Source organism: Dufourea novaeangliae, unplaced genomic scaffold (assembly GCF_001272555.1).
Source record: "Dufourea novaeangliae isolate 0120121106 unplaced genomic scaffold, ASM127255v1 scaffold55, whole genome shotgun sequence".
Lineage (NCBI taxonomy): Eukaryota > Metazoa > Arthropoda > Insecta > Hymenoptera > Halictidae > Dufourea > Dufourea novaeangliae.
Window position 1 is genome coordinate 1,350,525 of NW_015373934.1, and position 15,260 is coordinate 1,365,784.

General features: G+C 46.5%; 1 protein-coding gene across 1 annotated transcript in view; it reads right to left on the bottom strand.

Moving 5' to 3' along the window:
- Positions 1-433: 433 nt before the first annotated feature.
- Positions 434-15,260, bottom strand: part of LOC107185262 (MAGUK p55 subfamily member 5-A) — a 68,068-nt gene continuing 53,241 nt past the window's right edge. Inside the window, exons 9-18 of the mRNA XM_015572917.1 lie at positions 14,860-15,082; positions 10,917-11,090; positions 4,744-4,963; positions 3,430-3,665; positions 2,828-3,161; positions 2,413-2,627; positions 2,124-2,326; positions 1,750-1,922; positions 1,485-1,649; positions 434-1,051 (exon numbers count right to left, since the gene is read on the bottom strand). Coding sequence (XP_015428403.1) covers positions 561-1,051; positions 1,485-1,649; positions 1,750-1,922; positions 2,124-2,326; positions 2,413-2,627; positions 2,828-3,161; positions 3,430-3,665; positions 4,744-4,963; positions 10,917-11,090; positions 14,860-15,082 — 2,434 coding nt within the window. The 3' untranslated portion in view covers positions 434-560. The remainder of the gene's footprint in view (positions 1,052-1,484; positions 1,650-1,749; positions 1,923-2,123; positions 2,327-2,412; positions 2,628-2,827; positions 3,162-3,429; positions 3,666-4,743; positions 4,964-10,916; positions 11,091-14,859; positions 15,083-15,260) is intronic.

Sequence of the window (15,260 nt, forward strand, 5' to 3'; positions counted from 1 at the left end):
ATATCGGATCTCGAGTTGGGGTTCCTCGCCGTTTATGGACATCCTGCGGACCGAGAGGAACCCTGGAGAGAAGGTCGCCGCGACACGTGTGGCGACACGATCCAGGGTTAAACTCGAATGTTGGTGTGTGCATTCTACAATTTTTTCAAACGGTCCCAGTCGATGGAGCCGAAGAATCGCGACACGATGCTGGAGGATTGTCCGCGGGGACGACACGGGGTCACCTTACGACGATCCCACGAGGAACATCTGAATGGCACCGACGAATTGCAAACACGGAAGACTACACCAAACCGGCCGGGTACTTGGAGTACGACAGACCTGGCAAGGAGTTTAATACGCGCTATGTACGAAACGTAAAATTGTATAACAGGCACCAGATAGAAGAACGAGTTCTTAGGGTATACTTCAGGTCACAGACCTCGGAGCTGCGTTATCTGTCTTTCTCTCTGGATTACTGGCCCTCCTCCGTGGTCCAGAACTGGGTCTCTGCGTTCAATGTGTGCTTGGATACAGATCCCCCCAATGATGGTTTAGTTTCTGAAAGTCTATATTCTTGTTCACTGGATCCAGGACGCTGGCACCCATTGGGGCTCCCTTTCCAGCGAATTGATCTCCGTCAGTAGCTGAGTGTACGCCCGGTCGGTGTCGGTGTTTATGATGATCATGTCGAACAGGTGGCCGTACTTGTCCTCCATTTCACGCGCCTTCTCGATGATGTCCTTCAGTTCCTCCTCCTTGAAGCTTTCGTTGTTCTTGATCCTCTTCTGCCGTAGCTTCTCCAAGCTTGGCGGCGCGACGAACACTACGTACGGCTTCAGGTCCGAGTTACGGAGGATCTTCAGACTCTGCGGATGAAGATTCAGAACGCAGATCTTCCCGGAGTTCACCACGGTCCTGATCGCCTCCACGGAGGTGCCGTAGTAAGCCTTCTCGTATTCGCCGTGCTCGACGAATTTTCTACAGAGGATGTCTGACTCGAACTGAGAACGCGAGATGAAGTGGTAATCTTGTCCGTCGACTTCGGAGTCCTTCCTGGGACGACTCGTGTCTAGAAAAACGCGGTTAGTTGCCGTGCAGGTGATTTGATTTGACCCCCCCGGCATCATACAATTACTAGTCTTCAGGTTTTCCAAGCAATGAATCGAGATATGAGTAAGTTTCAGTATATTAGTGGGGCACTATAAGTCTTGCGAAACTCTCGATGAAGTTAGCTGCAATGTTAGCGAAACGTTGGGAGAATAATTCCACCAGGACACGACTTACACAAGAAAGCCTCGACAGGGCTTGAAACGGTTCCGAAAATAACTGTTTCAAACTCTTATATAAAAGTTCCGACTGAAGGAGTTACGAAGAACTTTTATTCTTCATAACTGTTCTAAGAACTTAAACCAAAATCATAACAGTTTTCAAGCTCGGCTCGACAATAATAATTGTATGAAACAGAAGAGGATAATGGTATCTGTTTGAACTGCAGAGCTTACGAGGAATTGCCGCTGCAAAACGTTCGCTGTCTTGCATCAGTCTCTGTCTCAGCTCGTGTCGCCCGATGTTCGGTGGCCCAATCAGTACGATGGGTCTTTTGTGGTCTGCCCTCGGGTAATATAACGCGACCTCTTCGTACGTTAGCACCTCTTCGCTGTCGTAATCTACAAAACAAAACGTATGCCCGTCAACAAACAGAAACCACCTTTAAGGTAGTCTTTAGTATCTTCATCATAGGATCAATCGAATGTCCCGTATGTCTACCATCGATCGCGGTCGTTGCGTAATGCGGATAACCGTCGTCGTTGTAATTCGCCCCGAATTTGTTCCTCTTCTTCTTCTTTGGATTCTTTCGGGCGCATAACAGCGTGCTGGACTTCTTGGAGCCGCGTACGGTCGACTTGTCGCCGGCGATCGTCTGCTTCATCGATTCACGTCTGCGGAGACACGGTGTTAACAATATATACAGGGTGAACTACGAATCGCGATCAATAGAAATTACTCTGTTATTAGCAGTCTGATCGAAAATGTTTTTATCAGGTATAGTATGGTTTCAAGAGAGCTTTAACGCGATTATAGAAAATTTTTGGTCAAGGGGACCACGAGCAGACGACGCAGAAGATGATCGATGATCTTACTGATGCTGGAAGGCTTTGCTGGGTATCAGTCCAGCCAGAGTTTGATCCTCCTCGCCCTCGCGATACGCTTGCCACCAGTTCGGATCTTCCTGAGAGATCACGTGCAACACGTCGCCTTTTTGGAAGCTGACGCCCAATTCTCGACAGGGAATATAAGGATCTTCCTCGGGATCGTAGTCAAAGTGCGCTCGTATATGCTGTATCTGTTAAAGGACGACGACCAGATTTAGCCAAAGATCGTTTCCACGATACGCACGTGGTTCCGATATTGGAGGCCAGTTCCAAGTACCTGATTGGTATCTTCTCTTCTGTTCGACAGGTTGTTCCTGTGATTCGTGGGCGTTGGAAGCACCAGGAACGTTAGGCTACCCTGCATACCGGCCAGGATGTCGCAGACCTCGTTCACGCTCTTGCCGCGCATCTCGACACCGTTCACCTCGAGAACCTCGTCGCCTTCGTGGAGAAGACCCGATTTATCCGCCGCGCCGCCTCGCACCACGCGACCTACAACGATAATATAGTGAACAATCGGTGGGCTCGACCAGAAACAGAGTTGCCAGGGGTAAGCTACTTTTATTTTTATAATGGCACATTATACAGAATATCGCAAAATTCATGGTTAAAACTAGCTCTACCCATGGCAACTCTCTGACCAGGAATCAAAAGAAATGTGAAGACTAAATTCTATGCGCCGGTCATTGTACCTATGATCACGGCGTCACCCTCGTTCCTAACGGTAGCACCCAACGGTTCGTTCGTTTTCTCGATTCGGATTATTTTAATATTGTCCACCGTACGGGAACCGCCTCTCCAGCTGGACGACGGGCTCGGTGGTCCGCTGGGCGACGAAGACGAGGGACTCTGCTTCCTCTGCAACCCGTCCACGTACGAGACAACCAAGTCGTGGGCGAGAAGCAGTGCGTCCATGTCGTAGCTGGTCAGGATTCCGGTTAGCTCCTCCACAGCCGCTATTGTTTCCGCTCCGCCGACACCTGTTGCCGTCGACGAGGATTGCCATTTCTCCAGAATATCCACGCACTGAAACATCGATTCGTGACGATGATGGGTCAGGTCAGTATAACCATTGGCGTAACTAGAATTTTTTTCTGGGAAGGCCAGGACCACCCTGGCCCCTACCTAGTTACGCCAATGAGTATAACCCTCGGTGATTCGTGTGATCTTTGATGATCCTCTCTCCTGATTCACGGTTGTCCGTTTCGACTTGTAAGAAACTGATAGGATTTGCGATACGTTCATGGTGAACTTCTAACCGTGTCGAAAGGATTAACCTTCTCGATCTACGTACATTCCGGGCTAATGTGGACGCGTCCTCGGTGTGATGTTTCAGGACCTTGTTCGATCTCAGCCGGTTCTTCAAGGCGTGATGGGTGGCCAACGCAGACGCGAATCGACTTTGCACCAGCAACGTCCGCACCGCCTCGAGTTCCGCTTCCACGCCAGGACCAGAAATCCCTAGAGCACCGGAAATGCTGCGCAGCTGAAGCTGTAGCCTCTCCAGGGTCGCGACCACCTCTCCATATGCTGAAACACCCGCGACAGATCTGTTAAAAGAAACTCTTCGAATGGTTCGAGAGTTAAACACACCTATCAACGATTTTTCAAAGGAACGAGCGTCGTTATTTTTAACAAAACTTGGAAATTAGCCCCTTCATGATTGGCCGGAGAGGCTCTGGAGCTAACGTTCACACATACAACACACTCTTCGCCGTACGTGACTTGGAAATTTAATTACGCGAAAACGACGGTGCGTGACCGTGAATGCAATGACGAAAAGCCAACAGGTTCGACGACGCGAACAATGTTCCGCGCAACTGTTTCAACAATATATCCGTGTTATTTAGTTTCCTGCTAAAAGATTCGATTACTCCAATGTGTGTTGATCGATTACAGCATTTTTACAGCTGTTAATGAGTTATTGTTTCGATCGTGAAATCATTGAATATTTCATCCTGTTATCAGAAACCAAGATGGCGAGATGGTCTTCTTGGTTTTTAGGGTAACGATCTCACGAATCTTCGGAATATAACGTGAAAAGGTCCGACAATCTAGTTACTGAAACATAAACAGGGTCCGACTAATAGGGTAACGAGTGTCGTTAGCCTGCCGTCTAGACGAGAGGCTCCTTCAACGAGGGTGGCATAGTACAGAGTGCCTCAGAAACAGATGGTTTCCCTAATGGAAGCTGATAGAAGAGATGGAACGGTGTAAAAAACAAAGCATGCTCGAACCACGTCGAAAATATGGTGTATATAATCAGTAATTTATGGGACACTGCTAATGGATGTGTAATACGAGACACGCGATTGTGGCGGCCATCTTGAAAATTAGAAACGCGATTGCAGTGACCATCACGAAAATTCGAAATGTGAATACGGTGGCCATCTTGAAAATTGCAAACATGAACATGGCGGCCATGTTGAAAATTCTAATCACTGATTTGTCCCAGAGTTTCTTTAACATTTCTTTACCAAAGCACCCGTTTTCACGGTTGTTATATATTTTTTATTATACTCTACTATTTGTAATATTTCTTCTAATCTAGTAAGAACGACCTATTCGTTAAATATGATGTAATATATCGATACTAAATGAAACTCACTGAGGGGCCTGGGCGGCTCCTCGGCGTCCTGGACCGTGTTCGCGAAGACATGGCTGGGACGTGCGACGGTGGTCACCTCGTCCTGTGCGTACGCAGGGTTTTCTTGTCCAGCGAGGCTGGTCGCGTGGCTTTCCAACGCCTGTAGCTTGGTGGATCCCCGTAACGATCGATTGAGTATCTCCTGTCTCTCCTCCTCATCCTTCCGTTTTCGCAGCTGCTCCTACAATCAGATCATCGATTTACGGGGGGGTGCCTTACGCCACCCGATGGGGAAAGAGCATCTCGATAGAGAGCAAAAAGGATCCGTCAATTTCCTGGGACTCGATGGAGACTTCTTAATTCGATCCTTCTTCTGGCCGCGGCGGAATCTCATCTCCGTTTTAAGTTCGATGACAATCGGAGACCACAGAGCCAGTGAGAGTGAAAAATGAGCCAGGAAACATTTAATTATTCTTACCTGGTCCGTGACCAAACGATTCGCGTAATTTCACGGGATAATCGTGACGGATCTTGTCTCTGGGCCAGGCAGAACGAACACATCCAAAAAAGACGCGATGGCGCGGAAATGCAAAATTTTTAACATGGCCGCGGGATATTTATTTCGGGACTGAGACATGTGGTCTGGAGAATCGTGGCTCCGATTCGCGGTTCGATCAGTTATTTTCCGCTACGCACTTTAATATTATACAGTGAGAGTCAAAAAGTGTGTATACAATTCGAAAGTGTCTTCCAGCGAACAGTTTTTAACCATCTTACTAAAAAAACCCGTGAATGCACTTGTATCTGAATTTAATTTTAAAATATTTATGCATCAATATTTCCTCCATAATATTTATTATGAATAAACGACTGTCTTACATCAGAGGTTGCCATGCTGCCTCAAAAAATGTATATACCGGGTGTCCTATTTAAATCGACCCAGTCGAATGTCTTCGAAATTATTAATGATATTAAGAAATATTTCTGAACAAAGATAAATGTACTATGTGGACGCGTAGAGGTCATACGAAGGTCAACTTTGGTTTTTTTAAAATAGAATCGTACATAGTACATTCACCACGTTCAACGACATTAACAAAATTTCTTGGTTATACCTTCGAATGTCTTTTTCTCGAATTTTTCGACTGCCTATTCATCTCGAAAATGTAATTGAATAGTAGAATTTCACAGGACGATTACACGAATTTCACACCTTTGCAAGGTGTATATTACTTATATTCCGACTCTCGCTGTACGTAATAACCCGAACACGATTTTAGCCCGACGAAGCCACGATCCACGAGAATCGTTTTCGACGGTGTCGAGCCTTGTGCTGTTACCTACCTCCTGCGCCTTTCCCCGAGCATCTATCGTCGTCCGTGAGGGTACGAACGAGGACAAGCAGAAAAACACAGAAAACAACCGCAGGAACGACAAAAGGGGGGGAAAACGGGGCGAGAAAAACAGTGACAAACATCCATGGAAAACGTGAAACGTTCTATCTAATATCAAGCAGGCATTCCGGGAGATATGTTCGATCGAATCATTTGTGTTCGATTCGAAAAAAAAAACAAATAATATATGAAATCGGTCCCTCTATCGGCCCCCGATAAATTCCGCCCCGGAAACGATATCGACGAACCAGACTTGTTGTTCGTTCCATCGACGCCCACCGGCTGATAAGGCGAGTCTGTCTGTGTTCGACGGAAAAATTGTCTGCGCGAACGGTCGCCTGGCCGATTTATGTAACACGTCCACGCCGAGCTGAAATAGTTGGACGAAGCCCCGATCACTCACGGCGGTACGCGACGTGTGTATGGCTTCGCTAGACCGTCAGCTCTTGCCGATTCGATGGATTTCCTTCGATTCCAAGCTGAAAGGGACCAAAGGGAGAGGTCAAGGGATATGTGGTGGGCATCCAAAATAGGGATTACGAATCTGTTGTGTGACTTCGATGGAATCTTCGTGGAGAACTTCGTGGGGGAATGAAGGATCGATTGAAATGAAAGGGAGGAGATGATCGAGTTGGATGTCTTAAAGGGTGAATCACCCTTAGTCATCGCTGGATTGCGAATTTTATGCATTCATAGCATATATAGGTCTGTAAAATACAGTGTAAAACAAATCTTTCGTCAGATCCAATCAGTTTTCTAGATCATTCCGAACCTAATGTGATACATAAGAAAAGAAACAAATTCCTACATTTGCTGTTCTCTGTATGAATTGCTTTAGAAAATACCATTTTTCATAAAAATCCGCAGTCATCGCAAAGTCCAGAAAGCCAAAAACGGTTTAGTCATCCTGTAATCAAGGGCCACGTCCACCCCTTCTCTAACTCAAAAACGTGTATTATAAGACTTCAAAGAGTATTCCGAGAGCATTCGTATTCTCCCTGTCAAACACACTATTAGCCATACATATATTATATTCAGTCACTCGGACACAACTATGCGAATTGAAACTTCTTGTTAAGTTTAAATTAAGTGTTGTTAATATTCTTCACTCTCTATACAGATAATAAATTAACAGCAAGATAACAGGCCAAGAAAATCCCAACATCGATCGTTGTCAATGACGGAAGGGTCGAACCGAAGACATTAACAGGTTGCGTTCCAGACCAGAAAAAGACCCGTTTTATCATTTCACGAGGGAGACACGATTCTCAGGTCGAAAACAGACGTCCAAAAAGTATCCCGCAGTGGTCTGTTCTCCACTCGACGGTGGAGTGCAGGATCCACGAAAAAAATTCGGTTTCCCAGTAAAAAGGCCAGACGGGAAACGTCGAGGAAGACCGAAGTCGCGATGAAGAGGGGAGGGAGACGAGCCTGAGTCAGCCAGAAATTTAGACACCTATCGAAACTCTTCGTAACGTTACACTCGAGCCTTGTAATCTTAGACCATTGTACCAGGGCGTTCTTTACATTCCAGACCACACTTGACTTAAGGTGGTTGGGGCCCCTTAAGGCTGAAGGGATTTTTATAAGACTTGTAGACGCGACGCCGCTACGTTTTCTGGTATTTCTCACGCAGACCTGACACGCATCGAGAGAACCTTTTGATATATTATCGGCCACTTTTGACTTCGATACACCCCAGATACATGTTCCCCTTGAATCTCGGAAGAGAGGCTTCCCGACTAGACCACTTGTCTTGGAGTCACTAGCTATTGGTCGTGCATGGGACGGAATTGGAAAGCAACGATTCTGGAATATTCGCTTCGTTAACGTGCTTTGGAATCACGGTGGTCGCAATTTAATGTAAGATGGGGGATAAATTAACTTGTACTCTGTGGTTAATCCATTTTGATATTCGATAACTGGTACCGTTTAGCCCTGGAAGAATGAATTTTATCTATTTTGAGCTGTGAAAAATTGTACAGTAAATTTTCGATAAATAACATTCGTCTCCCGCGATCTTCCATACCGGTGATCACGAATCACAGAAAGGAAAATTGCCCAACGATCGCATACCATCCACGCTCCATCCCACGGCCGTTCCCAGCCCCGTTTGCATATACGCCTTTACGCACGTGTGCAACAGCAGCGCAACAGCTGCATACACGCCGATTGTCCTCAGTCATCGACGATTAATTTTCCACAACCTCGAATAGAAAATTCGAAAATGATATATATGTATGTATATACAGGGTGAGTCACCTAACGTTTGCACCTCAAATATCTTCGTCGTTTTTAAAGATACGTCAAATGTCTTAAGGACAACGCTGAATGATTAAATGGGGCTTACATGATACCAAAAAAATGTTTGTTTTCATGTCATTGTTTTTAGAGATATCAAGATCAGCTTCATTTTTAAAAATGGATTCACCCTTTTTTAAAAACTTACAATGATAGTCTCGTTCATTAAGAATTTAGTGACTATAATTATTCAAGGTCATTCAAGGTTACAGAAAAAAGGGTGGTTCCATTTTTAAAAAATGAAGATGACCTTAATATCTTTTAAAACAATGATAAAAACAAAAATTTTGAATAAAACAACAGCAAAAGGAGATTCGTAATTTTCTGTTGGAACGCGAACGCCTCACGCCGGTCGCGGCCGTCCCTTTAACCAACGATCCCGTCGACTACGCCGCTTTTAAAACCTTACGCAACGTTAAATTATTCATGCGGAATGCCAAGAGTCGCGTTCCCCGTTGAATACTTTTCACAATCCTAGCCGAAACGCGCCTCGACTTCGCGTTCTCCGATGCCTGAAGGCTTTTCGCCATGGGCGTCGATTGTAATCGACAATTTCAACCGTTTAACGGAAAACGCTTCCTGCGTCACGTGACTGGGTCACCCAAAAGATTCACGGTTTTTTCATCGATTCAATAATTTGACCAGCGACGGATCAATGGGGGTTCTAGGGGGCTACAGTTCCGGACCCCACTTTCCAGGTGGTCCCATTCCGAACCTTCCATTTTGTTATGATTAAATGTTACTTAATTTTATTTAAAATAAATTTCAATTTTTCAAGATTTATATATTTTGTTGTGCTGTATTAAAGACCCATCCACCTTCCCCGCTTTTTAAACAAGGGGCCCCTGAAAATTTGATAGCTCTGGGCCACAAAAAATCTTAATCGGGCCTGAATCCAACCGTCCAGGATATCTGTAGAAATTTTCACGGTCGCGGACTATTACAGAGAATCTAGAAACGAAAGATTCACGTTTCACCGATCGGAGGATTTCTCTCACATGTGTATACGTTACAACGAGGCGAGAACTCTTAATTGGAAACGCTTGGGGGCTGGGAACGACACATACATGGAGACTACACGCGTCTATTTTCTTATCGTTGCCAGAACCGGGCAACGACGTGCCGTGCATAGTGTTCTTTCGCGTTAGCGAACAGCTCAGTTGACAATCGACATCTCCACGGGTTGGAATGCAAAGGCGGGTGTACAAGTGTTTGTCTTATCGCGAGGTCGGCGAATTGTTATGCGTGTGTAAAACTGCGAACGCTTGTCCACTGAAATCCTATCGGATCCTGTCGCGTCTACGGAAGACTAACATTTTTTTTCGAAATCTGGAACACTTCGATAGTAGCTTTTACAATGGACCACCATTTTTTTTCTTGAAATCTGGACCATTTCGATGAGTGCGTTTACAATGAACTACCATTTTTTTTCGAAATCTGGAACACTTCGATACTAGCTTATTACAATGGACCACTATTTTTTTTTCTTGAAATCCGGACCATTTCGATGAGTGCGTTTACAATGAACTACCATTTTTTTTCGAAATCTGGAACACTTCGATACTAGCTTATTACAATGGATCACCATTCTTTTTTTCTTGAAATCTGGACCATTTCGATGAGTGCGTTTACAATGAACTACCATTTTTTTTCGAAATCTGGAACACTTCGATACTAGCTTATTACAATGGACCACTATTTTTTTTTTCTTGAAATCTGGACCATTTCGATGAGTGCGTTTACAATGAACTACCATTTTTGTTTTAAATTTGGAACACTTCGACAGTCGAGTGTACAATGGACCACCGTTTTTTTTTCTCGAAATCTGGATCACTTTCCAACTAACAGACCACGTCCTAATCAGGTATGCAGTAATTACGCAATCGCGTTCGAAGAAATTGTGCAATCCGAAAACACCAATTTTCACAAGAAGTGAATACACCAGTCGATCGTAAACGAGAGAAAGCTATCGATTCCGACGGTGACTATGTGGGTGTTTTAAAAATATTAAAATACACTGTTTCGTAGCAGTGTAACGTGACAGAGCAACGGAACGCTTCTCCAAAATCCAGCGAATTCTCCGAAAGCGTCGCGAGAACCGGAAGTGGCTCCCGACCTAGAAGGGAGGAAGGCGCGGCTAGGGACAATCCTTCGACCACATATACTTATAGACACGGCTTCAGATGACAGTTTTGAATCAAAGATAAAATCATCTATGTGACGTCTCACTAGGGAAAAATCTTCGACATATACAGGATGCCCCAAAATAATTGCAAGTTCTTGAGTAATTTGTCTATAGTCTACTAGAGACTAAATTGTCTAAAATATCACTTATATAGTCAAATTACTGATTACAAAATAAATTATTTTATGACGTCACACAAGGGTAACATTTCCTATTATCTTTACTTCACTTTGACCCATGGATCCGTATATATAAGCCGTGTCTAGAAGTATAGTTTGGTCGAAGGGACGATCCGTCCTAAAGCGGAAGCGTACCTGGTATTTTCTGATGGAGTGCAGTTGCTGCTGCGTGGGCTCGGCGTTCGCGTTGTCGGTGCTCTCCACGTTATTGTTCTGGGTGGACAGACGTAGATTGTCTTTCGGCGGTCTAGCCGGCGCCCTCTTTTGATCTCTCGGCGGGATGGCAGGTTTCAGCCCATTCAGACCGGCCTAGAAAATTCCGTTTCGAAAGGAAACAATTGCTCGGATTAATTCTCTCCATCGGCGGGGATGAGGGACACAGAGGCCCGTCGCGATCGCGACTATCGAAACAAAAGATTAATGTATATATATATATATATATATATATTCTCCCTCCAGTTTTTCGTTCCTCGATCCTCTGGTCGCGATCTTCACGTCGAACGACCGATCCTAAGAGGACAACCGAGTAATTTCCGGCACACACGCGCGTCCGCTTTCGTTCTCGACTAAAGCGGAAGCGAACAGCACAGCCAGGGAGTAGTATCAAAGAAGAAGAAGATTTAGGAAGATAGAATTTGTGAAGGAAGAAGAGAAGCCTGCGCGTGCACTAGGAAAAGAAAGTTTCTACAATGAATGTTTATTACAGGGACTTCTACCGATACGTAAAATACCGATATTATACCGGTATTTTCGGTTGTATCTTCTGCATAACCCTGTATAAACCCCATCCTTATAGAAACCGAAAAAATATCGGTATTTGTTTCGGTGATCGGTAATATATCGGTTGAAGTCCCTGGTTTATTAATAAGCACATGTGTTACGTTACCATGCACGCCAAATGACTACGTGTGTTTGTGTGTGTGTATATGTCCATTATGCATGCGTTCTACACTACTGTCCATAAGTATCTGTGACACAGGTATATTGGTCGATGTTACGAATGTTATTGTTCTTCGACAAATAAGGCCATCGTTTCTGCTGTTTTTTTATCGTATTGAATATCTTTGTCTAATTTTACAACAGCACGAGGCTCTTCTGTCGTTAATCTTTCTTTAGAACTGAAGATCGTAATATTTTTTATTTAATTCATCTTAAAAGAATTCTAACCGAATGCCTGCATTTGCTTTTATATTTTATACGACCGATATTTTTCTGAACGTATTGGGATCTGACATGGGGGCGTGGCTTAATCCAATATGCCGTCAAAAAGAGTGAATTTGAATTGTGTATCTTGCCGAACGTATAGAAGTAGTGATTCCCAACCTGTGGGGCACGCCCCCTTAAGGTGTCGAAAAATAACAAATGGGGGAGGGGAGCGAAGGCATGAAAAAAGACAAAAACTTCCAAAAATATATTTAAACATCCCGTTTCCACAGGGGGTCAAGATGCCTGTGGGGCAAAAAAAGAAAAAAAAAAAAACAGATCGAAGCAGCAAAGTTTTTACCTGGTGTTCGTCAGTGTGGTCGAGGCGGTGGCAGGAGGTGGCGTACGTACGTATCCCAACGGCATCGTTTGGACTCGCTGGTTCCGTTGTGTCGGGGCTCGAGCTGCGGCAGCCAGAGTCTCGACGAGTCGTGATCTCATCACCGGGAGAATCCCGGCAAGAAACGGACGAAGGATAGGCGAGATTCGTGTCCGAGAGGCAGGATTGCAAAGCAGAATGGGAGGAGACGTGTGGCGTACAGGAGATCTCTGGATCGCTTTTGGAGACGTCACGGTTCGTCTTTCGAAGAGAACCGAAGGAAACGTCCAGAAGCTTGGACCGTTTGTACTCGAGAGACAGCCGGGAATTAGTCTGATTCTGTGTATTCGGGGAATCGTCCAGATTGGACAGATCCTCGTTCGGCCAGGATTTCACGGTATCCCGTTGTTCACGGTTGGACATCTCCCGTAGAGAGTTTCGGGAATTCTGATTGGTCTCCTGGACGAACGACAGACGTCTGAACGGTGTGGTTCGGACCGTTGGCTTCTGATCGTACGAACAATCGAGATAATCTAACGGGCTGTCTCTGTGGTCGAACAGAACGGCGTGACGACGAGTGGAGCATTTAGAGGATCGATCCCTGGTGTAACGTACTTGGAGGTCTCTGATTGACGGAGGATCGATGATCAGGTTCTCCGTGGATGTGGATGTGTCGTGTGAGGGTGTCACGTTCGGGATTATCGTACGGTCGAACGGACTACATTGTACGACCGTTTGGTGTGCAGTGTTAGAGCTTAGAGGGAGCAACAACGTGCTGTTAGAGGGTGAGCAGCTATGGCGATGATGATGCGGGGTGCTTGAAGCGTGACGTAGAAGCGTTTTGCGGTTGCGTGACGGCGGCTCGTGGTGCACGAAAGATAGGAAGCTGTCGAGAAGCAAACTCTTGACTTTGGACCTTACCTTCTTCGTGGAGTCGTGCTTTCTTTCTAGCGTGCGAGACGCCGCGGTGCGCAACACCGTGGCGCCGTTAACGTCGCCGCTAGTCAGCGTGGCGAGGCTAAGATCGTTCGAGGGAATGCAGGATGGTGGTGGTGATGGTGATGATGATGCTGTCGTGGCCACGGTCGTCGTGGCGGTGCACTGTGTGCTGTTCCCGTCATCCCTACGTAACCCCAGACTACCCGTATTCACGTTCCCGTTACGTTCACGTTTCGGTTCAAGGGTGTTGTGCTTGCTGTTCACGGGTGTCTTGTTCGGGGGTGGATAGACGGGATGGCACTTGGTGACCGGCACGAAATCGGGGGGACAATCGACGGCCACCTCGCGGTACGTTTTACCGCCTACCACGAGGAAGCTACGTTCAGCGTGATGCTCGTGATCGGTGGACGCGTCGCTTCTTAGGGTCGAATAACCGCTGGAGATCTGTTGGTGTCTCTTCTTTTTAGGCCGTTGTTGCCTCGAGGACGAGGACAGGCTGCTGCCTGATTCGATGCCCACAAGATCCTCGTTGGACCCTGATCTGATCAGTTCTTCTACATCCAAACTTCTGGTTTTACCTTTTTGCTTTGCTCTGTCCTCCGTTTGTCTACGAGTTTTCGGTAGCTTCGTGGGTTTGCTGGATGGTGTTTGATCAGTTTGCAATAGCTCCGTGACACGTTGTTCCTTCCCACGAACGGGGGACACTCGGTCTTGATCCCTGGGCAGTCTACGAACGGTGCACTGTTCGTCGATCAGTCTGGTCAGATCGGTGACCTCGTCTGATCGCATCAGCAGACCCTGAAGGTCTTGCAGATCGGCCAGTCCGTAGGCTGGATTATCGAACGATGTCGTGTCCCTGGTGCGACCGAACAACGGAGCGACTTTGATCTCGGGTACAACCGGTCTACAGGGGGAGCCTAGATCTATACGTCTAGCATCGTACGTGGGCGAGTCGTCTTTTCCTCTTGTCTTCGCGTGTCTGAGCACCAGACTGCTGTCCAACGGGGCGGTACTGTCGGACCTGCCGGACGAGCTTCTTGGACTGGCCGAATCGTCGCTGCAGGTCTTCAGCATGGTCGGATAGTCTTCCTTTGCGAATGGATAATCCTCCTCGACGTCTACGTCCACGCTGGACTCCTTCTGACCGATCGTGTCCTCGTTCACTCCCTCGTCCTCCTCCTCGTCCTCGAAATCCTTGAACGGATTCTTCAGGTCTGGTGAACCCAACGTGGACGGGCTACGACGATACTTGTCTTCTTGGTCTTTATCGTATTTATTCCTGCACTCGTCCTCGAGGTTCTCTGGCTCGATCTTCAGCTCGATCTTGACCATATGAGGCGGTTGATGATGATGATGACCGTTCCTCGGTCTCACGCTAGCGTCAGTGACGTCAGTCTGATGGTCGACGCTCGACACGATATTCACGTGATCGTCGATGTTGCTGATTCGCAGATGAGGCGAAGAAGACGGCAATGGCGGCGGTGGTGGCGGCGGTGTCGGTGGTGGTGGTGACTTAAGGGTGTCGTTTTTAAGGTTTAGGGAGAGGTCGAGGTCGCTAGCTAGCTCGCTACGGGGGCCACGAAGCTCGTTCCTATACTCGGATGAGCAGTTCTTTACCTTGTTGGGATAGGCCTTCTGTAGAAGGGTGTCGGGGACGTCGACTGGTAGCTCCCGGTGAGGCCCTAGGCCGCCAGGGGCCCACATCTCATCGGGACCCAGTCCCTCCTGCGGCTTCTTTGCGTTGTTGTTCTCCTGCAGCTGCTGCTGCTGTTGTTGCTGCTGTTGCTGTTGCTGCTGCGAGTGTATGTCCGTCACGCCACTGCTGTTACGAATTCGGGACCTGTCGAGCACAAAACACAGAGGTGAGCGTTTTTTTTTTTTTAACGATTTTCGATGCGTCGAGTACGCCGCTACTTTACAACCCATCCCCTTGTTTCTTATTGGGGAGGATCCCCTGGTTCGGGGGAACAAGGTATATACATAGTTCTTTCTATTCAGCTATTTACAGAACAAAGTGG